General features: G+C 43.7%; 5 protein-coding genes across 7 annotated transcripts; 1 reads left to right on the forward strand and 4 right to left on the reverse strand.

Moving 5' to 3' along the window:
• Positions 1 to 510: 510 nt before the first annotated feature.
• Positions 511 to 8009, reverse strand: drd5a (dopamine receptor D5a). 2 transcript variants are annotated; one of them, XM_076156422.1, is made up of 2 exons: positions 8000 to 8009; positions 511 to 1757 (listed from the first exon to the last, which is right to left on the reverse strand). In XM_076156422.1, the coding sequence occupies exon 2, from the start codon at positions 1597 to 1599 to the stop codon at positions 511 to 513; it is 1089 nt and encodes a 362-aa protein (XP_076012537.1). In that variant the 5' UTR covers positions 1600 to 1757; positions 8000 to 8009. The 2 variants fall into 2 exon arrangements, with proteins under 2 accessions (XP_076012537.1, XP_076012535.1); XM_076156420.1 differs by lacking the exon at positions 8000 to 8009 and having other exon boundaries at positions 511 to 1896.
• otop1 (otopetrin 1) lies at positions 3720 to 9072 on the reverse strand. Its single transcript, XM_076156423.1, has 6 exons — positions 8668 to 9072; positions 8231 to 8367; positions 7849 to 7907; positions 7555 to 7685; positions 5385 to 6292; positions 3720 to 5304 (listed from the first exon to the last, which is right to left on the reverse strand). Exons 1-6 carry the CDS (start codon positions 9038 to 9040, stop codon positions 5134 to 5136), a joined length of 1779 nt encoding a protein of 592 aa, XP_076012538.1. The 5' UTR covers positions 9041 to 9072; the 3' UTR covers positions 3720 to 5133.
• Positions 9073 to 10795: 1723 nt separating this feature from the next.
• tmem128 (transmembrane protein 128) lies at positions 10796 to 13571 on the reverse strand. Of its 2 annotated transcripts, none has more exons than XM_076156733.1 (5): positions 13384 to 13571; positions 12100 to 12232; positions 11729 to 11890; positions 11149 to 11257; positions 10796 to 10997 (listed from the first exon to the last, which is right to left on the reverse strand). In XM_076156733.1, the coding sequence occupies exons 1-4, from the start codon at positions 13481 to 13483 to the stop codon at positions 11158 to 11160; spliced, it is 495 nt and encodes a 164-aa protein (XP_076012848.1). In that variant the 5' UTR covers positions 13484 to 13571; the 3' UTR covers positions 10796 to 10997; positions 11149 to 11157. The 2 variants fall into 2 exon arrangements, with proteins under 2 accessions (XP_076012848.1, XP_076012849.1); XM_076156734.1 differs by having other exon boundaries at positions 11138 to 11257.
• A 2175-nt stretch (positions 13572 to 15746) lies between these two features.
• lyar (Ly1 antibody reactive homolog (mouse)) lies at positions 15747 to 18691 on the reverse strand. Its single transcript, XM_076156813.1, has 8 exons — positions 18287 to 18691; positions 18082 to 18196; positions 17868 to 17975; positions 17676 to 17759; positions 17137 to 17494; positions 16753 to 16812; positions 16492 to 16577; positions 15747 to 16343 (listed from the first exon to the last, which is right to left on the reverse strand). Exons 1-8 carry the CDS (start codon positions 18406 to 18408, stop codon positions 16206 to 16208), a joined length of 1071 nt encoding a protein of 356 aa, XP_076012928.1. The 5' UTR covers positions 18409 to 18691; the 3' UTR covers positions 15747 to 16205.
• A 76-nt stretch (positions 18692 to 18767) lies between these two features.
• On the forward strand, positions 18768 to 23397 carry zbtb49 (zinc finger and BTB domain containing 49). Its single transcript, XM_076156812.1, has 8 exons — positions 18768 to 18983; positions 19347 to 19538; positions 19669 to 20795; positions 20890 to 20936; positions 21022 to 21095; positions 21212 to 21294; positions 21629 to 21790; positions 22583 to 23397. The coding sequence occupies exons 2-8, from the start codon at positions 19387 to 19389 to the stop codon at positions 23320 to 23322; spliced, it is 2385 nt and encodes a 794-aa protein (XP_076012927.1). The 5' UTR covers positions 18768 to 18983; positions 19347 to 19386; the 3' UTR covers positions 23323 to 23397.
• The last annotated feature ends 1304 nt before the right edge of the window (positions 23398 to 24701 follow it).

The following is a 24701-nucleotide window of genomic DNA, read 5'->3' on the forward strand; positions in this document are numbered from 1 at the left end:
GGCTGGATGAACACTTTAATACTGCATTTTGGCATTGTGTAAGCTCAAACACCATTCCACACATTCTCATTACATCTCACATCAACATCTTCTCGGAAAAGGAGATAAGGCTTCGGAAATGACTGCAATTGGGCAAAATTGTCTTGTTGCACTTGCCTGTAAGGCCGACCTCAGTTTTCATATCAAGTAGAAATGTGGGCACAGACACACACACAAGGCGATTGGGCAGCAAATGGTTTCCATCTTTGAATTGTAAGTGAGTCTTTACAAACACATTTACCCTCCATGTGAATGGACACAAGACCCCAAAACCACAGCTTCGACCACTATGAGGATACACAACCTTTGAACAGATGAAACACAAAATTCACTTATCAGTTAAATAAACACCTAAACATCACTTTGTTCAGAACGAGGAAGACAACATCACATCTGACACAGTATAAGCCAGGCGGGGACAGGGTGGACCCAAACTGTGACATTATCAATAGATCCAATGGCAGGCCCGAGTCAGTGTAATCCATTGGGCGTGTATGGTGACATCCTGTCAAGGCTGATGTCCGCCTCACAGTCCTCCAAGTCACAGACGGAGTCCGTGGCGTTTTCGTTATTGTGAGAAAATTGTGATAGCCTATCAAACGTCTCTTCGTGTTCAATACATTCTACCACGTTGGGGATCATGTTGACATAAGCGTTCGCGATCTCCTTGTGGATGAGTGTATCCTGGTTATACGAAACCAGCTCGTTGCTGATGTTTACAGTTTCCACCGGCGTGTTGGAGCAGAAGTGGCGGCAGCCCAGGAGGCTGGAGAAGGCCTTCCTGAACTCCGTGTTGCAGGCGTATATGACGGGGTTCAGCGAAGAGTTGGTCCAGCCGAACCACACGAAGACGTTGAAGGTGGTCTCGCTGACGCACGGCAGACCCGCGTCCTGGTCCGTCGCAGGCTTATCGCAGAACGGGACCATGCAGTTCAGGACGAAAAAGGGTAACCAGCAGCACACGAACACACCCATGATCACCGAGAGAGTTTTGAACACTTTGGTTTCCCGCCTGATCGACGTTTTCAGGGTGTTGTGGTGTTGGCACTCGAGTCTGTTGGACCTGCAACTTTGCGCGTGTTCCGCCGCTCTCTCCAGGGAGGCGATTCGTCGAATTTGTATCTGTGCGATTCGGTATATTCTGGTGTAAGTCACAATCATAATTGCCACTGGAATGTAGAAACTTATCAGAGATGAGGATATCGCGTATTCCCTGCTGAGGCTGGAGTCACAATTCTCCACTATCGGCTCAGTCGCAGAAGAGTTATGCATCCCAGGCATGGCGTCAGCGCTGGCTTTGTGCCAGTTTAGCTGGACCGGTATGAAGGAAATGAGCACAGATAACGTCCAAGTGATGCTGATCATAACAAAGGCAACTCGCTGAGTCATTTTCCTCTCGTATCGAAACGGGCTCGAAATGGCCCAGTATCTATCCACACTGATGATGCAGAGGTTGAGGATGGACGCCGTGGAGCACATAATATCAAATGCCACCCAGACGTTGCAGAAAGTGCCAAACGGCCAGTAACCCGCCACCTCGGCCACAGCTTTCCACGGCATCACCAAGACGGCCACGAATAAATCCGACAGAGCGAGGGACACGATGAAAATGTTGGTGACTTTGGTCCGTAGATGCCGAAAGCGTAACACCGCGGAGCAGACCAGGATGTTCCCCAGCAGGGTCCATATGATGAGAAGGGACAGCAGACAGCCAGTCACTGTGCGCAAGAGCATATCCTTACCCGCGTCAGGTGTTGCCTTCGTGTCGGTGCGGTTCCAAATCATCTCTTCGACGAGGGGTACCGGCGCAGTGCCAGCCCCATGTGCCGATGAGAGGTGCTCGGCTGGGTTCCCCATGTGTCACTTCAAGTAAAACTACAGTCCATCGCTCCCTGCGCTGGAACGGGCGCAGTTATCAGCAACTCACCATGTCGTCCCCATTGTCCCGCTCGGGCGGCAGCCTGTGGAGTGGTAACCAGACGGGAAGAGAGAAATGAGCGCGCTAAAACTGAGCCGAGCGACATGTCGGGTGAGCTGAGGGGCTGAAACGCAGCACGCACTGGCGAGCGCATGTTGCCCTCTGATCTGCGCCGGATAAGCGGACGCTTCTCCAACTGTATCCTGAATGGAGGTGCTCAGTGTGGAGGACGACAGTGCCTATAGCGAACACGCATACCTTAGAGGGCAGGACGCATGCACCATCCCGCCTACTTTGTGCGCACTTATTACGCACAAGTGAATTGCGTTACAGACGACTTGCGTGGAAGCTCTAATTCTAAGCTGCAAACTCCAACCTGCTCAAGCGCGAACTTGAAACGTGACGTGTGTCTAACGCCACACTCGTAAGAGGGATTCTCCATCCTCTCCAGTGCGCATAATCATCTGTATTTCACATCACGATCACACAACACTGCAGTGATAGCGCAGAAAACAGATGATTTAGCCAGTTGGAGATATAAAGTCATCAACAGCAAATTTGAGCCTTTTCAGATTCTTACTTAAACGTGCGGGAGACGAGGTCAGTACTGCAGCACACAATGAGATTTGAAACGGAGCTGTCCGCGGTGCTGAAAAGCCAAAACAGCTCGGAGCATCGTGGCCACACGGCAACGAGCAGATCCCCCTGCCTCAAGCAAGCCAATAAAGCAATAACCCGGACACGAAATAATATCGACATACCACGGGATGGTTTGGGGTCTGCACTGCAGAACTCATCATATTAATTGTTTGGTTGCAAACTTTCCATATCCACCTGCCATAATCTCGGGTGGTATGGTATCTGAGAATTACGGATTGGTATGTAAAAACACAAACACTCTTCTCTCGAAAACCTATCTAGATGACAACATTTCACGTTGATTCCGGGGGATCCCCGACTGCAGGCCGTTCAGATCGTGCCTGCACAGGTGGGTCACATTCACTACGGAGCTCCATGCGCTGCAACGTATAGACACGCCCGAATATTTTTTGATTGAGCGTGAGTGTTTATGCACGCCTGTCAAATCGTTACCCCACTCAACCAAAAACATATAATATAGCGCCAAATTCACTGGAGTAACCTGCGATTAGCGTGTGTGTGTTTGTACCTAAATATACAGTATATACATAGTGTGTGTATAATATCATTTATGATTTGATAATTTGATATGTCAAATATGAAATAAAACACCAGGTCATTAAGTATTGTCTGCATGTATGTAACATGTGAACAGAATGTATGGAACGTAAAATAAATGTGAGGTAATTTTTTTAGAAATCAAATCGAATTTACGCTGCCCTAATGTAATCCGCAGTTTAATGTATATACGATCCATTATTATCCATTAACTTCTCTCAAAACCTCCTAATGTAGATGTTATTTGAGGAAGATAGAAGTGGAAATTTGGCTTATAAATCATGCAAACCGTGAAGGAGCTGTTCATCCTCCGAACCCCTGATAAAACATAAATACGTGGCGCCATCGTGTGGTACCATGGTGTACTATATTGGCTCTCTGTTCTTCGTACATGAAAAACAGAATCTCAAGCAGATCCCCTGTTTTCTATCAAACCATCCGTGGTATCATCTGTCCGTATCTGTGGCATGGAAGCAAAGAGAATGTTTCAGGTCTCGTATGAAAACAGAAATTCTTTATTCATCATTAGGAAAAAGATATACATTCATTACTATTGTACATGTAATTTCATATGAGCACCATTTCATTTGAATTCCACAAAATCATGTCACAGTGTCTGATGAGGATTTTGATCAACATGGCAATATATTTACAAAGATAATATTGCAGTTTTCACCTAAAAACAAGGATTGACCGGACGTTGGCACAAACCGAGAACACAGTTGTAGTAGCACCAGGGTGAGAACTTTCTGAATGTCTTGACTAAAATGAACAAACTAACCTAACATAAAATTGTTAAGTCCAAATATTTTTGATGTCTTATTTCACTGAATTGAACAGTTAATGTCACAGATTTAATTGTTATGAAACTTTGGGTGTAAACATAAAAAATCTGTGCTGGTGTGTGATTTATACTCATAGAAACAGTGATTGGTGAAAGTTGGGTGTCAAAATCAATCCACTAACTGTTCAGTTGTTGTCGAAAATAATGCAAGTATTGACCACAGTAACTGCAAGTTACACTTTCAGCAGATTCCCCGCATTTTACAATATACAGTGGAAGGCTCCTGAAACATAACAACATAAAATCAGTGCCTTTCCATATTAATTTGCCTCAACTCCACACACTTCTGGCAGTAAATCTATTTCAAGGTACCAATAACAGCCCTCTGAAATAGTGCTACCCAATAACATGATGTTGAACAAGACATTAATTTTAACTTGGCAGAAGAGAGAACATCAGCATAAAAGAGGAGAATATCAGAAACACATTTCTGAGAACTATCGTCCCACACATAATGATTCAGTCACAATGCAGTGTTGTGCTAAGATTGTCACTAACTTAGCAGCTCAAGGGTTGCATGCTTCTCCATTAAACTATATGAAGTATTCATGAAGTAGATGAGAACATTATCCACATAAACTAAGCATATTTCACATGAGAGCGAAATAGCACTAAAGGAGTATCAATGTTGCACTTGTGTGACTGTGAAATACAGTACCATTACCCTTTATATATTTGAGATTAAGAGGTTCTTCTGCTTTTCACTTGTCAGTTGTTAACATAAAATAGTTCAAGCTTGATTACAGTTTTTACAAAATCTGCATAGATACATATGATGCAGCAGTCAGGAAGCTGCAGTAACCCACTGAAATGTGACTACAATACACAAAAAAACATTAGACTGAAATATTGAAATCAAAGGCACTTTGGGCGAAACACCATATTTTAAGACTTAATTTATAGAAGGTAATTCTTCAGATTAAGTAGGCTAACTGGTTAATGTTCCTCTGTAATCCCCACACTGAGAGATCTACATTTTGTCTGTCTCCACGGTGTGCTTTCAAGTCTGTTGGAGTGTGACTCAGAGTGCCTCTTGAACGGTTGACCTGCGCTGTGAGACACTCTGTGAGAGCCGGCAGTGACAAGGCATTCTTGTGCATTTTTTCCCCAGCGTTGTCAGTCATCCGCCGCTCAGTCAGACCCGGCGGAACACCTCGAAGAGCGAAGCCACAGAGTGCATGCGGTAAAAAAGGTTCAAAGGAACAGCAAAGTTGAGAACTGTGGTCCATATGCTGAAGCCAAAACTCTCCTGTTCCAATCCGTTGTCATACTGTGGACGGCACCCAAAGGCAGAAAGGATCCACAGCTGAAAGAAGACAAATCAATCAATCAATCGATCTGATTTGTTGCCAATGTTTACAATCAACCTACAGGGCAAATACTCACCGAAATGTTGCACATTATTAGAAAGACGGCAACGTTTTTCAGGATTTGCCTCTTAATATTTAGGGGTTCTTCTACTTTGTTCCCCACAGGTAGAGGCACTTCAGAAGGCTTCCTTGGACATCTGTACACCTGCCCGCTGTCCTCCTGCTCGCTCTCCATGGTGACACAGGCCCTGTCCAGAGGGTCGTAGGCTTGGTTGATGATCCCGTTGTACGGTGGGGCCAAAGAGGACGTCACAGAGAAGATCTCTGGTGTAGCCGCTAACTCGGGGTCCTCCCTTTCTCCGTCATCCCACTGCCGATAAAGGGACTCTATGATGAAGAGGTTCTGGACACACTTCTCCAGGACAATAAGGAGACAGTATAAGAGATTGGTCCAGCGGTAGGGTGGGTTGCTCTTGGCACCCAGCACGGCTACAATGCTACACCAGGACATGAGCCAGGAGCCAGTGGAAGATCCAAACAGCAGTGCCGTGTCCAGCTGCCTCGACGGGTTCTTGCTGGTGTCCAGTGGCATGTGGTCTGCACGGTATATGAGCAGACCCGAAGCATTGGCACAGCACATGAACACCAGCATGACAATGCCGTAACAGTAGAACATGGAAATGGCCGACTGACGTGTCTGGAGGGACCCCTCCACATGCGTGATGTAGACCACCAGGACCGCAATGGTGCTGGCCAAGGCAATCAGACCCAGAATTGGCCCGATGGTCAATCCGTGTGCTTTTGTGGCCATCCTTTTCTGGTTTGAGGAATGATCGAGAGTCCGCCCAATGTTTTTCCACATGACGAAGAGCATAGCCGAGACAAAGATGTGGTACTCGATGTTGAAGGGGTAGAGATAGTAGAGGCTGCTGGAGAACATGGAGCAAGTGTTGGTGCTGCAATTACAGTGAGGCTCTGAATGCACTGCAACGCAAGCAAAATACACAGAACCCATCGCATGTCAGAGAGAAGAAGAAGATTTCATTTTAATGCTGCATAATTGCTGTTTTGTTTGTGTTTATATTCAAACGTGTCTGGCTTGAGGAACATCTATCAACACCTCAGCGTGTACAGGTCCAACAGAAATATACTGGATATTAGAATAAGACCCTGACACATGTGTGTTATCTTCATTGGTTTCAAACTCATAATGTCTTACTATATGCGATGAAATTTTACTCTCCGGGGTGGGAAGGATCTTCTCAGCAGAGCCATTTTATATCGCTGCTTCAGCCTGATGGATGTGGACACTGCTCTGCTCCACTGCTCTGCTTATTCTCACTTACACACTTGCATGCATGAAGACTCCTGGGAACTGAGGAAAAGGACCGCAGCTACCCAACAACGGCGAGTAGTGAAATAGAGTGCTAATGCACTGCTCAAAGGCTCGGAAAGCGACTATCAGTTTGGATCAGTGAGGTCACTTCTCGGTGCTCTGCCTTCCGTCATACTAAATATGGGTCAGCATCGTCAGAAAACAGTGAGTTGTGCATTTAATGACTGAATGAAATTAAAGCTTTGATTGTTTTTTGTTTTAAAAAAATTATTCGCTTGGTTAAATATACCACGAATTTGTTTATGCATTTTAGATATTGATAACAAAGCACTTTTGTACTCACTCGCTGCTGTAAACTACACTGCAACGTACTCTGGTAATGTTATTGCCCTCTCGAGATGATTTCAACAAAACCCTGCCATGTGCCCCCCCACCCCTCAACCTCCCAAGGGCCACCACGATGGTCCTGCACCCTTTAATTAAAAAAGGAAGAACAGTCAGGGTGCAGCCAGCCTCATAGTCAGCCGGATATGAGGCTGAGTGGCCGAACCCCCCAACCCTCGGCTTAGACGTATCAGTTACTGTAATTGCAGCACCCTTGGGAGTGAGCGGCCAGGGACAAAGCCGTCTGAGGGCAAGGCAGGGGGTTGCCAAGAAGGGAGATGGTGGCTGAAGTGTGGGGAAAGGGGCTGGGGAGGGGGCCCGCAATGTTAGCAACACTGTGTGGCCCTTGAAACCTAAGAGAGAGACGTTCGACACAAACAAGACCCACTGGTCTCGCAGGCTAACCTCCCTTCCCCTCACGGCCTTCCTCTCCTTCCTTTTTCTTTCATCCATTGAAGTGAGCTCTCAAGTGGACTATTGTGCTTCCTACAAGGTACAAGCCAACAATCGACCCCTTGGCCCTTACCTATGGTGAGGTTCTCGTAGCCCAGGGCAGAGAGCCTTTTCTTATGGTTGTTCAAGAAGTGCTCTGCCTCTGACATCACGCCGTTGCACCACAGAAGGAGGTTGGTGAAAACTGCGTGGATCACACCAAACCTGAAGAGTGGATTGAACCAGGGTCAATTGTATATATATAAACAGGGCTATCGAATAGCAGGTGGGAGTGTCAGAATCGTGTGTATAGACTTTTCACATCATGAAAACTGGACTGGTGCGATGTGACATGAATTATATTTTAATATCATACATATTTACATACCTCTCAAATGTCTCAAAGGTCTTGATGACATCTTTGATGTGAAACCAAAGAAAATGCACCTAAACAAAACCCACCAAAGCTTGGATTTAAATTGAGCAAAACACTGAAGTTTATCAAAAGCATATTCTGTAAAATTTGCCCCATATTTGACATGATTTATGAGAAGGATTTCTTTAATCATATGTAGTTACTCTCAAATAACACAGACAATGATAGGATTATATTGTTGCAGCAACTCTGTACTTGCCTGAACAACAAAGAGCACATTATTCAAAGGCCTACCTGGTTAAGTGGTGCACAGGAAGAAGAAGAAAAGTGGCAGTGTGTAACACAGCTGAAAGATTATCACTATATTGAAATGAAAGTGGGGCTGTAAACTTACCTGTGCTATGGTGTGAGTTGCATGGATGACAGGATAAACTCCAAGCACCGCCGACACACAAGACTGATAGCCAACAAAATAGCCAATGCGGAAAGCGTCCATGATGAGGGAGAGGAGTGCGAGGATGGTCAGACCACCTGGCGTGAAAAACAAAGTTAGCCGGAGTGATCCACAAGTAACTCAAAATGCACTTAATGCATACGTTATCAATTACATACATCTATAATCTGGCGGTTTTCTTACAGACTGTGTAGGTACTTAAGAGCTGCAAAGAAACAACATACACGCAAATACATGTTTTTTTGTGGTTTAGCGTACCAGAACATCTTTGGCTCATAGGAGCTGCATATGTGGAGAATCAATCGCTCTCTCGCTACATACTACACACACTGTCCAAACACACTGAGCACTGTGGCATCACTCTCACTGTGCTTCACCTCTTATCCAGCATGTGGTGGCGTGGACATCTCTCTCATCCTGCGCGTTCTTCTTCCTGTCCCTCACCAGGATATACCACATCATCCAGGTCAGCTGCAGGATCATGAGGCAGGTGATGAAGGACAGCAGGTGCTCTTCCTTGACAGACGGGCCGTGGTGCGCGATGGCCAGCATCAACGCCGCCCCGATCAGCAGCACGTTAGTCCCATACTGACCGCTGAGGATCTCCGCGTTCTTCCGAGGGTAGTCCTCGGACAAACTGAGTTTCAGCTTAGTGAAAATCTTCTTTTCGTGCTCTGAGCTGGAGGACGACGACGAGCTGTGACAATACTTGTTCAGGCACATGATATCCAGGCCGCTGTGCTCCACCATGGCAGATGAAACGTATAAAAATCGCGGTACCGAGAAAGGAGTAAAGTCAACGTCGCGCTATAAGTGCATTTGAGGGAGACCAGGTGCTAGGTGGGGACTCAGAGGGACAGGTACCGTGCCAAACCTGCTCATTCAATCTGCAAGGTCCGGCCCGGTGGTCACGCATATAGTTTCAGTGTCCAACCTCGGCGAGGATGGATTTGATAGATGCCATTGTCATCTTGTAACCCTGAAACACAAATATCTGGTCGAATAACTGGCTCGCTGAGTCACTGAAAATGGGAGATTGCGTTTCACTCTTTGGCGATCCCAAACCCCCGTCTGCTTGAAACTCCCATATGTTTCAGGGAAATCGCTGGGCTCTCCCGTGCCAACCATTCACCGCCCGCACAGGCAAAAAAAAAAAAAAAAAAAAAACTTTTCAGCGCGGAATTATCCACAATAAAAGAAAAACCGAGCTTCAGTCCCAATCCAGCTCCTCTTGAGTGCCAGCCGCTCGTTCCAAACGCGCTGAAATCCCTCCGATGCGCCTATCGGGTGTTAGGCGCGCAAGCCCGGGGAGATGAATAGGAAGATGACATTTCACTAAATTTGAGTTTGTACAGGGGTGAGCTCAGAGGCGAGGGGCGAGTGACGAAGCGAGTTCTCTATAAAGCATGGATTCCAAACCCATGCTTTCAAGGATGGAAGGGGAAGAAGAAGAAGACTCAGATTTCAAATGATCAAATCCACAATGGCTTTTGTGAGTGGCTGACAGGGACGAGAACATTTAAGCCCGTCAGCACCGAGAGTTCACCTCCATGGAACCTTCGCTTCTATAGCAGAGCGGATGCGTCAAATCAGCACAAGAACAGGAGAGCAGATGGCGTTAGATTGGAGATGGTGGGGGAGGAGTGTGACTGATGAGATGTGCATTGATTACATTTGTTCTGATAACAATAAAAAGGAAGAAACTGCTGTGAATCAGAATAATGTGTGTGTTAATCCGCAAAGCCCCGTCATAAACGACTTTTTAGTTACGTTTAATTGTGATAATAATCATAAAACATAGCAGTAGCCCTGAGTGCGTTGCTCTGGCTCATGAAGCCATTGGCGAGGCATTAGGAGCGACGGAGATCAAAAGTTGCGCTCTGCCACTCATCCGACCAGAATCGATTTGTTAATCAGCGCGTTATACAAAAGATAGCTGTATGTCGCTTGTCGGGACTATTTAATGGCACCGTGATAGGATTGGACGGAGCTCCATTGGCACACGGTGCCAGTTTGCATCATATTGTCTTCGCTGAGTGGGACAAATTGACAAACAACGTGTAAGCTCTGAGCCTCATCAGGTTTCAATTTGTAGTAATGAGTTATCTATAAGCAATTATGACATCTGCTCTGTCATAATTGCAATAATTTTAATATTCCAGTTGCTCACGAGATAAGAGCTTCAATTTGGTCGTTTTTTACAATTATAATAATAGATAAGTCTAATCAATGTATAAATTTGGGTATTAGTTGTGTATGGTATGATCAGAATGACAACTACATAAAAATATAATAACATTTATATGTGATAAGTATCAGTATTTTAATGGCAACCATTCAGTGTTTGCAGGCAGGAAAGCAAAAACAATGAATGAAAAATTCTACTATGTTCCACAGTTTGAAGATAGTTGAGCCTTTCAGAACCATTAGATTATTTTTTTTATATCAAACATCAGTTTCTGTATTGTAGGTTTGACAAATGTTATAGTGTACAGTATACATAAAACACATGTGCAATGGTATCATTTTATTCAAGAAAATCCCTTTTAAAGACAAACAGGAAGTCACTGACATCTTAGTGCCAATGAAACAAAAATAAATTAAGAACTTTGTGTTCTTCAATACAAATATAAAAAGGTCAAATTCCTCCTCATAAAAGTTCATAAAAAATCATATCAACATTGTGGTTAAGGCGGACATCTCCAAGCTGCAAAACACAAAAAGGTGATGTGAGGTTGTGATTGTTCACAGATGAAGCCCTAGACTTTATAAAGTATTTCATGTGTAATGTAAACCAAAAGGTCCACATATAAACATATATGTATACATGACACTTCATTATGGTACCTGAAGCTCACCTGCTACTTTTATCCAAGCAAGGAGATGAACATGACCACCCCCATGAACTGACTGAAGAGGATGAGCGGAGTGAAGAAGGACCACACAGGCCACAATGCTATGTTAAGGCTGCAAGGCAAGAACAAACACACACGTTATTAATATCCATCAAACAAAGAAAAAACAACATAAACTGCACACAGTCCATCACTGAGAATTACATACAGTTACTAAATCATCAAATATAAGAGACAAACGGCACTAACTGGGCAATTTCAAGTCAGATTTGATGAAATAATTTAAGTTTATGTTTCTTAAGATCCGATAAATCCATATTCTCTCCTGACACTGTGCATAAAAAAGTCAGTAGGGATGATTAATCGGGACAATCTATCAAAGCAGTTTAAAGGTGATTCCTGGTTTTATAAGATGTCATGATCTGTAGGAGAGTTATGTCCAAACTAAGTTGTTATTGTTATTTGAAGTTTAACTTGGAGCCCTGGATGGAACTCCCATTCTTTGGAGTCTCCCAACTCCATTCTATCCTCAATCTGCTTTTCCACAATGGGAAAATTACAGAAATTTCAGGCAGTGTTTTACCTGCAAGAAGCTGCGATGAATGCTGCTGTGGTGATGGGGGGAATGGCAGGGTATTCGTACTCGTAGTGCTGGATGCCCTTGAACCACTCCAGGTAAACAATGCAAAACATGGCCAGCGAGAAACAGATCACCAGGAGTAGCAACCCTGCGTTGAACCACCACCTAAAACAAAACAACTGATTAAAATGTATTTCTATGTGTATTACGCTAAGTAATAGATATTAAATTCACACAATGTATACAAATACAAGTAATAAATTGCAGTATGAGTGTATTCCTGTTAGCAGATTCTTCTGTGTACAGCTGTAGATCTCTAAGAGGAGTCTGACGCAAACAACTTAAACAGGTGATCCTCTTCAAAGGTGGATCACCTTTTAATATCACTGTTCTCCACAATATTGCTGAAGAAGTCCACGTAGTACGTCAAAGCTACAGATGCCACAATCCAGAAAACAGAGTGTCTGTTAATGCGAGGGAGAGGTTTGGCATCTTTCTCCTCTGGACCTGAAAGGCAAGACAAACACAAATACATGAGATGAGTACAGTATTTTAAAGTATGAACACCAAAAGGTTACTGAATGAGTATGTACTAATTGACAGAGAATGGTAATTAGACTTAAGAAATAACTTCTTTGTTTTCTTTGTGAATACATTATGACAATATCCATAGATTTGATTCCAGCCACTTGGTAGATCACCACACTGCACTTCAAGTGCCACCTGAGGTACACATACCACCGTTTGGATCTAATCATAACAGTGGTACCATTCACTGTAAGATAACTGGATATGAAGAGACAGAAAGGGTTACAATACAGCATTAAATTTACCATCGAATGTGATATTTTTGTTGCCCCACTTTTCTGCTTTACAGGGTTTTTTAAGGTGAAGCAGACTCCTGTTTCTATGAGATAATCTTACTTCTTGGACAGTGATTAATCTACATAATTTACTGGATGATTAAACGTATCAAAGCCAGTTTTTGGCTGGTGAAGTGCTTGAGCACACAGTGCTGTCCTCAGCAGAGTTCACCCTAAACCCCCTACCCCCAATAGCTAGTTAGCCTACATCTAGAATCAAAGCTGTCTGCAGCAGGTCAGACATCTAAGAAGCCCTTAAGTGGAGTATGAAAATCTCTCAAATTAAATCCCTGCATCAATAAAGAGGGATGACAGTTTGGCACAACTTGTGTCTGCTGCTTATGTTGTGCTTATCAGTTGAGTCTGGCAGAGATGACTCCTGGATGGGCTGCCATGCTGGAGCACAGTTTATCTGGATTAGGTTGCAGGTCTGACACAGCGTTTGCACAAACTCAAAACAATCAAGAATTGCAGGATTGGTGCCAGTAAATGCCTCAGAAATGGACAATTGTCCACTGTGCCTGCTGCCCACATAGCCCTCCAGTATACAGCCTGTTGCTATCACTTTTAGCATTTATGCATTCCTAGATGTTATATTGTGTAAAGGTCACGCTTTACATTTTGTGCAACTTCAACTTTTAACCGCACCTGCCTGATGACACAAAAGGAACAATGTGCGTAAACGTGTTGCTACTCTAAATAGTTTCTTGTTGCTGTGTTGTCTGCTGTATCAGTAACTACAGTTAAAGTGAGCTGGCACCATTAGCTACGTGATGCTAGCTGTTACACACTTACTCTTTTCGTCATGGTCACTCGATTCCGCTCCTTGCATAAGAAGAGCCGCATCTCGTTTGAATCTGTTCCGCAGCGTTGCAAGCTCACTGTCATTCAGCATTGTCACTGTTGTTGCTATTATTACTAGCACAAATAACGTTGACGTGCAACGATTTCGCCCTGGCTGCTATCACTTCCTATTTCAAGGCTAGTCACTTGTTTATGACGTATATAAGAATGGACGGTTGTAGTTCTGGATGGAAACGGTAAACGCAGTCGAAATCGGACCCAAAGGCGTTTTAAACATCGATATATTATTATACTTGCAGCACACTGGAAAAACAATAGATACCTCCGATAAATAACAGTTATATATGTTATTCCAAGTCTAAATTTGTTCTATGATTGTGCAAATTCAGCATTGTAACGAGGCCAACGTCACCAAAACTGGAACGGTCAGAGGTGATTTAGGATCTTTCCATCAAACTCATAAATGTACCAGAATCCAGAGTAATTAGACTTACTCTGTGCTTTATCTTGAATGTATACGGTTACTGCTGGTGAGGATTTGATAGCACTGTCCCATTTCGTTGCCAAATAGGAAAGTTAATATGAGGAAAATATGAGGTTTATGCGGGGCTGAAAAGTAATACTGCACAGGTAGATGTCAGTCACCAGTGACCCACTTTTGTTCATGACCTCAGTTATAGGACATCAAAAAAAAACATTCAATCAAATATTACAATAAAATATATTTGTATGCCAGTCTTTATGTGTAAGCTTTGCTGGTGTGTTCAGGGACCTGGTTTGTTTTCACCATAGCTATTGCTGGGGTTGCAAACATGCCACTAAACAAGACAACAAACTTATCTTGTTGGCTGGTTTAAACCTTGACTTTTCTGCCAAGTCTGCCTGTCTTTTGAATCTTGAGAAGTACTTGCTCAAAAAATGACAAACAGCTGTTTTTAATGTTGTTTGTTTACAGACTGAGAAATAAACTGTTAAAATATAAATAATAAATATATATATAAATAACTTTTGGAACATAATTTTCCTCACTGTCTGTCACTGTTTCACTAGGTAGGCCACACATTTGCTAGCAGGTTCTTTCTCCTACCAGGACTGTGTGCAGTAGCCATGATCCTCCTCTCCTGGTGCACATTAAATGAGCAATCATATCAATTTTCATTTTAAAGTCAGCAGTTAAAGCTTTAATTAGTTTCTGTATCCACAAATTGAACAAATATGTCACCTTGTCAATATATTAGCCCAACATTAGTTTTTGACTAGAAAAAAACAATGGTGGCCTGCCAGTGTCAGTTATTCTCTACTGTATGTACTAGCTGCTTAATGGAGCCGGAAATCCTGTTAAACTAGTTTATATTGTTAATTATAACAGATAACCATAAAATGTCAAAAGATTTAAGTCTAAATTAAATGTTTCTGTATCACGAAAAATCTGATCCATAACACTTTACACTGAGCAATGACCTATGCATTGTCTTATGTCAACCAGACATCTTGCATCTTTGAGATATTCTTTGACACTTTCTTGTGTTTTAACATTTTACACATAAGAGGTAAGGCAGGAGGTGATACTGGAGGTTGGTCACGTTTGGCCCCTTGGAGATGAAACGGTTCTGCTCTGAGGTGCTGTCGTTACACAATCCTACTGCTCACTCTGGGCCCGCCCCGAATTGTGGCACTGGAAGCTAAGCATGTTACATATTTACCTTAAAATTACATGTTTCCTATACTATTCATATACTTGAGTTGTGGGGAAAAAGTTTAAATGGAGATGCTGCTGTGCATAGAGTTCAGCATGTCATATCTGATAGCAGACCCAAAAATGGTTGATTATGCAATCAATATTTGTTTTCAAACAGTAAAGCCTGTTTCAGTGTCTTGGCTTATCATGTGTGGTCTGGATTGAAAGAAAGAACTAAGTAATCTTTGAAAACACCATTTTAATACTAGTAAACTCGAGTAACAGCTTCACTAATACCCAAAGTATGCAATCTACAATTACAGGTAAGCAGTGTGATGAATGAGTATCAGTGTTAAACCTGCTGGGATTAGCAGAGCTTCATAAAGGTAGGCCGATTTCCTCCCAATGCTCCTCCTCCTCTTCTGTGCATGTGTGCGTGTGTGCGTGCAGGTGCATGTGTGCGCAGGGTAAAGAAGCTGCTCATTCTCGCGGCGGAAAAATCAGACAGCATTAAACCTTCACCCGAGGCTGACACCAAGCGTCTTGCTTCTATGGAGCTTCTGTGTCCGCAGCCAACTGAACCCCGTTCGGAGTGCCGAGGAATGTGCATTAGCTCCGTCCCGTGTGAGAGTCAAATTCACCTCAGGTGCACCTCTCCCGTTTCCCTTCCCCCCCATTTCAACATCTGATCCCACAGATAAGGTGCTGTTTCCCAGCCTTGCCGCGGCTGCTGGAATGTGGAGCACAGCTGACACTGACCAACAATCGTCATATTATACATAAAAACTTGCACATTCTGAAGTTGTTTGCAAACATTTTACTCTTGCCACCTGGGTGAGGATATTTTCCAAAGTGACATATGCCACTTTCAATATCTGAGTCTGTTATCCATGGACTCCATGCATTACTGACCATGCACATGCTCACAACGAACAATTCAGGATTTTGAGATAATCAATACTTGGATTCAACCAGAGAGGACGTGATCATCAAAGAAACACTCCACTACGTAGGAGTCATCATTTGGTTATATTAAAAATTTAATTTTCTCATCTGTAAAACAAACATTACAGGCAACAACGGCTTTGGAAATGTTAAAGTCTATGGGTGTGCTGTGTGTGTCATGATAAGGCCTCTACTTCACTAGTCTGACTTTCTCTTTCAAAAGCCTAAACTTTGGATTGCCGCTGATCTTCTTGTTGAAAAGTGTGATCAACTGCTGCTCCGTTTTAAAATTCTCATCGCCGCTGAAGGAGAAGTAAGCAGCCAAAACCTGTGGAGGAAGAATGCAGCCTGAAACAAACAGCCTCACGTTGCATGTTACAAAAGTTATCAAGACAACAAGATGGATTCAGATGTGAGCTGTGACTCTGAAGGACTGAAGAAAAGGACAGAAATAACTAAGACAAACCAGGGCTCACCTTCTTCCTGAGCTTCTTCACCGCCAGCTCCTGCTCAGGTGATTGTCTCAGCACGGCCTTGATCGTTCCCTTCCAGTTGAACTTGCCTGTAAATCCATGAGAAACACATGTCAGAAAACATCTATATAATATACTTTTATTTATGTAATATACAGTACAGACACTGAAGGTCATTTCACCAGAGCACCCCAATGCCACCGGCAAAACAAACAGTGACCCCTGGTGGCTTCATTGCATCACACCATCATTTGCGAACGCTACCTTTGGGAGCTGCTTGGTCCTCAGTCTCCTCTGTTGTCTCTGCCTCTGCTGTTTGCTCATCTGGAACACAGGAGAGAAGCCGATACACAGTAAGGCACCAGGAAATGAATAAGCAACTACTGTAAGAGTGAATTAATCATTTGATTTATCCAGTTCCCCAATGTGAAGATTTGTGACTTTGTTTCAATTTCATGCAACTAAAACTAAAGAATCTGAGGACATCACTTTGGGTCGGCTGTCATTACTTTTGACATTTTACAGAGCAAATAATCAAGTGATTAATCAATGATCAATAGTTGGAGCCCCAAGAGTATGTTTCTGAAACCAACATACCCAAAAAGCAGAATCAATAATGAATAATAATAAAGTAAAGAATGGACAAACCATCAGAAACATCTTTCCTCTTCTTCGTCTTCCTGGTGGACACCTTGTTGTCCACACTGTGCCCATTCTGCACGATTTCATCTTCCAGACACTCCTGCTTCCTCTTATTTCCCTTCTTTTTCTTCTTCTGCTCTTCCTCTGGCTCTTGAATCTTCTCTGCATGTTCTGTCACCCTCCCATTATTCTGCCGGCGGGCCTCTTTACACTCCAGTTTCTTCAGTTTCTTCTCCTTCTTCTTCTTCTTCTTCTCCTCAGCCTCTGTATTCTCTGTGGAGCCATTCTGCGTTTGACTATCCACCTTAATTTCAGCTGTCAATGTCAGTTTAGTGTCCTCAGCCTTCTTCGAGTCCTCGGTACCCTGTCAGATTACAGGTGGAATAAGGAAAACCCCGTCAGAAACTGAGAGCTGATGTGTTAACAGTTACAGTCACTAAGTGAGCCAGTTTCAATTCAAAACTATTTTTGAGTGATCAATACACAAGGAAAGTAAAGAACAAACTAACACTGGCAGTGTGTTTAAAACGGGCTGAGCACTTTACATTGTCAGTGGATGCAGAGATGATGTCCCACACTTCATTGTGTACACCGGGATTGGTGATTTTCATACTGTTTCTCATCCAGTTCTGAGTGAAAGCCACAAGACAGGAGGGGATGAAATTTGATGACGTCATGCATGCATACACACAAGTTTAACCACCATGCACCAGGCAGCTGTTGTTAGTATGACCAACCTGAAACTTTGCTTTCTTTCTAGGGACGTTGTCATATGAACTGACTTGATGGAGCACATCCCTCAGCTTTGCACTGATTCCAGGTTTGTCCATGGCTTCCTGGACTCTCTGTGTGGGGAAAAGCATTGCATGAAAGAATGTCAGTTTGAAAAACAAAGTGAATAATGTTAGACATTATGTTATTGTTGACGTTTTGATTTTTTTGTGTTTCTACCTGGATCCACTGCTGCTGTTTCACATCTCCTTTATTGGATTTGGCCTCGTAGCCTTTGCCTCCATACTTCTGATCTTCACTAATACATCTTGTGTGGTTCTTGTAATCGTCACCCCTGTCCAACACAGATAAATACAAATATATATTTAACATTGCAAGCATGCCTCTAGGACAACACAACGAGACTACTCTGTCTGCGTATTACCAGAAGTCTTTTCCGCAGTCGATGCAGGACAGGACCTGGCAACCACGACACATGGCCACATGTTTATCCACCTGAGCCTTTTTCAGAGACTCGCCACACGCGTTGCAGGTGAAAAAGACCATTTTGGACAACGCTTTACTTAACGCATACGAATTCTCAAAACAAAAAAACACACCGCTAAAACAGCTAAAGCCGACACGTGAAAGTAGCGCCTGGACACAGCGCGGATAAGAGCTAAAACGTTAGCCCCTGGCAGTTAGCCGACTATGCTAACACTGCTATCAAACAGTTATTGTAAGTATTATGTATATATGAATATACTGGGCCACCCTGTTAGCTTTTGATTCAAAGTCGGAAACGCAACTTCTCTGACCCATACGCAAGGCAGTTTCAATTCAAAACACACGTGACCGCTCGGCAAGCGTCTGTAGCTACACTATTAGTCTTCCGGGTATACATCTAAGCCGGCATTAGTTCCGGGAAAAGAAGAACCTAGTCATACACATGGAATTATGTATTATATAGTGTGCAACGAGCTTCAGAATAAATGTATAATAATTTATTTTCTAGTATCATCTCTTTTAAGAAAAACAAATCCACTCAACGCCTCGATTGCTTTTAATAACACTAGCTGTTCCAGGAAGTGATGTAACTAGCTACACCACATTCGAAAAGTGACCAATCATCCAAATAAAAGGTAAGTCGCTGAGATGCAGTGTGCGTTTGTTAATTATATTTCTTCACTAATGTTATCTTTTGGGTGTTCACATTGCGATTATATTGTTCGCGGGCCTCTTTCACAGTTTAAAATGTCACTTTTTCGGGATTCGTTAAGGTGGGTCGGTTAGCATTGCTTTGTAACTTAGCCGATTACGTCCAATTTTCGCGTGGTTGGTCTCTCTGGTCAGGCACCGGAGCCTGCACGGTTGTTGTGATATTTATTCATTGTGATTGAATATTTCCCAGGACATGTATTCTTCCGTCTAGCTGTATATCATGAAGTGACACATTGTGGTTGCTGGTGTTTACTCGCTGGTTCTGACATGTCTCCCCGAATCAGTTGTTTAGATGGTTCGGTCGGGCTCCGTGGCTGAGTGACCATGGACCCCCTGTCCAGCCACAGCTCCTACCTGCTCCAGCAGCTCCAGGAGCAGAGGATCCAGGGCCTGCTCTGTGACTGCATGCTGGTGGTCAAAGGTGTTTGCTTCAAAGCGCACAAAAATGTCCTGGCCGCGTTCAGCGCCTATTTCAGGTTACGTTACAAAGTGATACTAATAGGAACTAGTTTGGACGTAAAAGAAAACTTTAAAAAAAGAGCATAATTTAAGATACAATTAACGTCCATCTACGAAATTGATCACAAATGTCTTTGATATTTCCAGGTCGTTATTCCAAAGTTCCCCAAGTCAGAAGAATGAAGTGTTTAACTTGGTCATCCAGGATGTCGGCGGCATTGGCCAAATATTGGACTACATGTACACCTCCCATATTGACATCAACCAAGACAATGTACAAGCATTGCTGGACATTGCTCAGTGTTTGCAGGTTCTAAACGTCCAAAGCATGTGCAATGCTTTTCTCAAGCCTTGCCCTCCACCAGTGGAGATCCCGTCTTTCTCTCTTCCAGGCATGCTAACCTCAGAACACGACTGCCTCCTGGGAAACAGTCTTCCTCACGATGTTGACCTCCATTGCTCGTCTGAAGCCCAGAGGCCTGGTTTCAGCACTGACCTGGACCACACAAAAAGGTTCCCCGTTTCCATGCCTCATAGTGGCTCCAATTGTGACACAAGTAGTGGCACTCAGGCGCCTGTGGAGAAACAACTAGTCCATGGCTACAAGCTTCGTAACTTCTACAGCAAGCAGTACTTCAAAGAAAGTGCAGCTCACACTAATGCGGTGGCCTCCAGTCAAGGCCCGAGCCCTTTGGTGGTGGCAGAGGAACAGCAGTGTGGACTCGGTGTCTCTAAGGGAGGAAACATCACCCCTGTGAGCTCAGGGAATTCCGTTCAGTTTAATCCCCCCGGCACATCTATACCTGTTGAGAAGAACCCTGGCCCTTCGTTAACACCTTCAGAAACATTAAACACTCCTAACTCTGAAACAGCAGACTCCATGCTCAACAAACCAGTGCGTCCAAAGAAAGCTGTATACCTGAAGAAATACAACTATTTACGCTCTCAGAAGGCCTTGGAGGAGATGTTTGCTGAAGCCGTCAGTGAACCAGTCCTCATCCTCCCCAAAGAGAGTCTTCCAGAAGAGCCTGTGGTCCAGAATGAACCTCCAGAGGTCCTTGTTGAGGGGCTTCCAGAAGGCAGGGAGGACGTTCGCGAAACGGTAACAAATACTCAACTTCCCAGCCCCCCACATGTGGACCCAGAGGAGCAAAATCCAAAGCCTGTGTCTGAGGCACAGCAGCAGATGGGACACAAGCAGTACTGCTGTGAGGTGTGTGGAAAGATCTTCAAACACCCAAGCAACCTGGAGCTACACAAACGCTCCCATACAGGTATTTCATTTTTATACCAGCATTATAATCAGTTGAGATAGACAGTCAACGTTTAGTCAGAAGTTCAGCCACAAATCTGCATTTGTTGTTGCAGGCGAGAAGCCATTTCAGTGTAATGTCTGTGGGAAGCATTTCTCTCAGGTACGCCCTGGTGTACTTTTATGATCCATCACATTTCTGTGTTCAGATTCTAAGGTGCTGAGTTGTGTTGATTTTGTTTGTACAGGCTGGGAATTTACAAACACATTTGCGAAGACATTCAGGAGAGAAGCCATACATCTGTGAATTATGTGGCAAAAGGTAAATAATAATCAGTTAAAATTTGCTTCTTTCCTCTTTGAAGATTTGTAATAATTAAAATGTAAGATAAATTAATTAGTAATGAGTTCTTACAAGGTTGTGCTTTTGGATTTCAGCTTTACTGCATCAGGAGATGTACAACGGCACAAAGTTGTCCATACTGGAGAGAAGCCGCATCTGTGTGATATATGTGGTCGAGGTGTGTGACTGCTCTCCACTGAAGCCAGAGTATTGATCTGTGGATTTCCCTTTCTGAAACAAAATAAAATCCACAACTTGTTGAAAATCACTGATTTCCAGCTGAATATCAAAGCATTTTCTGACACAGTGAGAGGTTTCTTGAAATATTTCTTTATTCTCAATTTCCAATTTTTATACTTTGGCATTGCAGTGCAAAATAAAGCACAGAAAAGTTCAGCAAAGGTCTGCTTGTGTGCAGGTAGTTGTGCGACTTAACCCCATAGTGTCCATGGCAATCCCAAATGAGCTATACTGACAGCCGAGCGTGACCTGTTACGTTGTATTTTTCTCAGGATTTAACAACATGAGCAATCTGAAGGAGCACAAGAGGACTCACGCCACAGACAAGACCTTCACCTGTGATCAGTGTGGAAAATCCTTCAACACGCACAGAAAGCTTCTGAAACACAAAGCCCGACATGCTGGAGAGAAAACGCACAGCTGTGACACCTGCGGTAAGGAGAAATCATCATAACGTTCAGATTTATTAGGAACCTTAAACTAAAGACGTGCCATGCTGTTCACTATGAGAAGTTTACAACAAAAGTCTAAATATCATTTGGACACCAGTTCTCTTCTGCTCCTCACACCACAGAAAAGTTGTTTCCATAGTGATGTTTGGGGTCATTTCTTGTAATGATCGAATTCCAAACAAACATTTCTTTTCCAAACAAACTTTATTTGGCACCGCCTAAGTTCAAATGCTGGCTTTGTTTCCTGCTCCACACACCAAAGTACAGGCAGGTAAAAGTCTCCAGGATATATTGAGACCATACACAATACTGCAGCAGAGTATTAGGTCCATTTACATAAACAACTATTGGGAGAATTAAGACATATTTCAGGAAAAAGGTGACTAGACTAAAATTGTAACATTTTGGGGAAAAACCTGGGTATTGTGAGCATATGAGCTTTGTAAGAGTTTGTAATTAAAATTGGCCTCTCAAATGTGGCAATACTTCATACATATTAGGACATAAAAACTATTGAATTCTCAACACACTATAACTTTATGCTCTAAAGTTTAAGCATTTAGAATCTGTTCTCAGGTCAAATTTCATGACTCTGTTCTCATCAGTATTTCTAAGTATTACAACTTTACTCTCACAATTTTTCCCAGTTACCTGAACACACCGTCATACTGCACAGCACGTCGCCACCACTTAATAATTTGTCATAATTACTTTGTATTGATTATAGTCAACACCTGCACAGTTTTACACAACTTGTTATTTCAATCATTGTAGGTAAGTGCTTCATTGGCTCTGGGGACCTGCAGCGTCACATCCGTTCACACACGGGGGAGAAACCATACCTCTGCAATGCCTGCGGTAAGAGCTTCACCCGCTCCGCCATGCTGAGGAGACACAGAACCGTGCACTGCAAGGGGCCTCCGGCGTGCAGCCCCGCCACCGACGCCTCGGACCCCTCGGACCAGCCGCAGGCCTCAGACACAGCGCCGTCGTTCCCCAAACCTGTCGGCCGCAGAAAACCTCCCACTGTCTCTGGCGAGCAGCATTTTCCCAGCTTGCTCGAGAAGCCCACACCGCCCGCTCCGTCACAGCCACAACCGACAACACACATAGAGACTCCGCCTCCCAGCATTCACCTCTGCCCAGCGTCCACACCCACCTCCCTCCCTGAGCTGCGCTCCCTGGTGCCCCATCACCTCCTCTCCTCCAGCCACCAGGAGAGGAGCGCCACGCTGCCATCCACAGATCACATGAAGCTGCCCAAACAGGCCCTGCCTCAGGAGGCCGTGTATGGCCCGTATGTGGAGAATGGAGCTATGACGATGGAGATGGGTCGAGGTCACTTGGGAAAGCCCTTCCTCCCCCCCACAGACAGTCAGTGCAGCCCCCTGACAGGATCCAGCAGACCCAGTGGCGGACCCTACAGGTCCAGTGAAGGCCCATTTATCTCCAGCGTGACTTTATGGGGCCTGGCAATGAAAACACTGCAGAACGAAAATGACATGGAGCAGTGAAAAGCCACAGAAGCACATTACAGCCTCCTCATCAGGTGTACTTTTTACACTACAAAGAATCAGTATTAAAATGGATTTACCCTGACTCAAAGGGATTGTTCTTATTTCTGCTTTTAAATAGTTGACATGCAAACGCTATGAAAATGCAGCTGGTGACTTGTACAATCACCCCTGGTTTAAAGGGTCAGAGCTCACTTTCCAATATTGCAACATGTTCAAACATGTCCAGTCTAATGCTGACTCCACACTATTACATTCATATGTCAACTTACATACACATATCCTTATTAAACTTGAGGTACGTGCGCGGGCTTCCTCCATTCCTGTCACTAAAGACACATGAAATAGGTAACAGCTATAATGGCGCACATTCTGTTGCAAACAATCCTGAGAAAGGGCATCAGAGCAGACACACAGGACCCATCTGCCTCACACACCACTCACAGTACATCACCAAGATAATACTGATAGGATCCAATCAAAGGCTTCAGATGTGGAAAGTGAACTGCAAAATATTTCCTTCCAAAAAAAGAAAAAATGTCAGTGACTGAGTTCAGACATTTATGGGGGTAAAACTTTATCCAGCGATCTCAGACAAATCAAACTGAATGTAATGGAATGTTTCTCTGTCTGTTGAGTTTTGACTTTTTGCTTTATTGGGCCTCAGTCATTACAAGGAGCAGTGTTGCACATTACTGTAGTTAACAGGCGCTGGCTTTAGGGTCACTCCTGCCCCATGAGAGGGGACCCTCGCCATCTATGCACCTTTAACAGCTGTGGGGTTCTTGGAGTCACTGCTAGATTTATATAACATTAGTCATGTTACATTACTGGACTCTGCACTTGTATAATTACATGATCGAAAGGATAGTGACATCATTTTCTGAGCCATTCTACCTAACAGGTGCTACTTCTATCCTAAGGACAAGGATTACCCCAGCTGCTGTTTGCCATTCTTTTTGTAGGTCACTTGATGTCATCCTCTGGTTGTTGAGTGACATTCAAATGAGTTGGCGGTCATCCCGGTCAGTGGAGAGTCATTTTCGCCCTCTGCCGGTCTGTATGTACCTGTATGAATTCTCATGAACCGCCATCTTTTGATAGTGATGACCACAGCAGTGTTTTTTATACTTTTCCTCTTTAAGACTTGGTCCAGGTAATTACCTGATCAGTACCTCATTAAGTAGGATGGGGTGTGCTTGTGTTGGAATTCAGCAGACACTGGAATGGAATGGAATGGCTGCCATACATGTAGAGATGCTGATTTAAGAAAAATTAGGAGTGGTATATCCAGAGCTGTATTTTGGTGAGGTGATGGGGTGAACCTCTCTGTAAGAGTCCAAGAAGAACTAGATTAGTAATTCAGAGGGTTCATATTA

This window comes from Genypterus blacodes, unplaced genomic scaffold, assembly GCF_046128005.1.
Source record: "Genypterus blacodes isolate CSIRO-AG114 ecotype Tasmania unplaced genomic scaffold, CSIRO-AGI_Gbla_v1 ptg000070l_1, whole genome shotgun sequence".
NCBI lineage: Eukaryota > Metazoa > Chordata > Actinopteri > Ophidiiformes > Ophidiidae > Genypterus > Genypterus blacodes.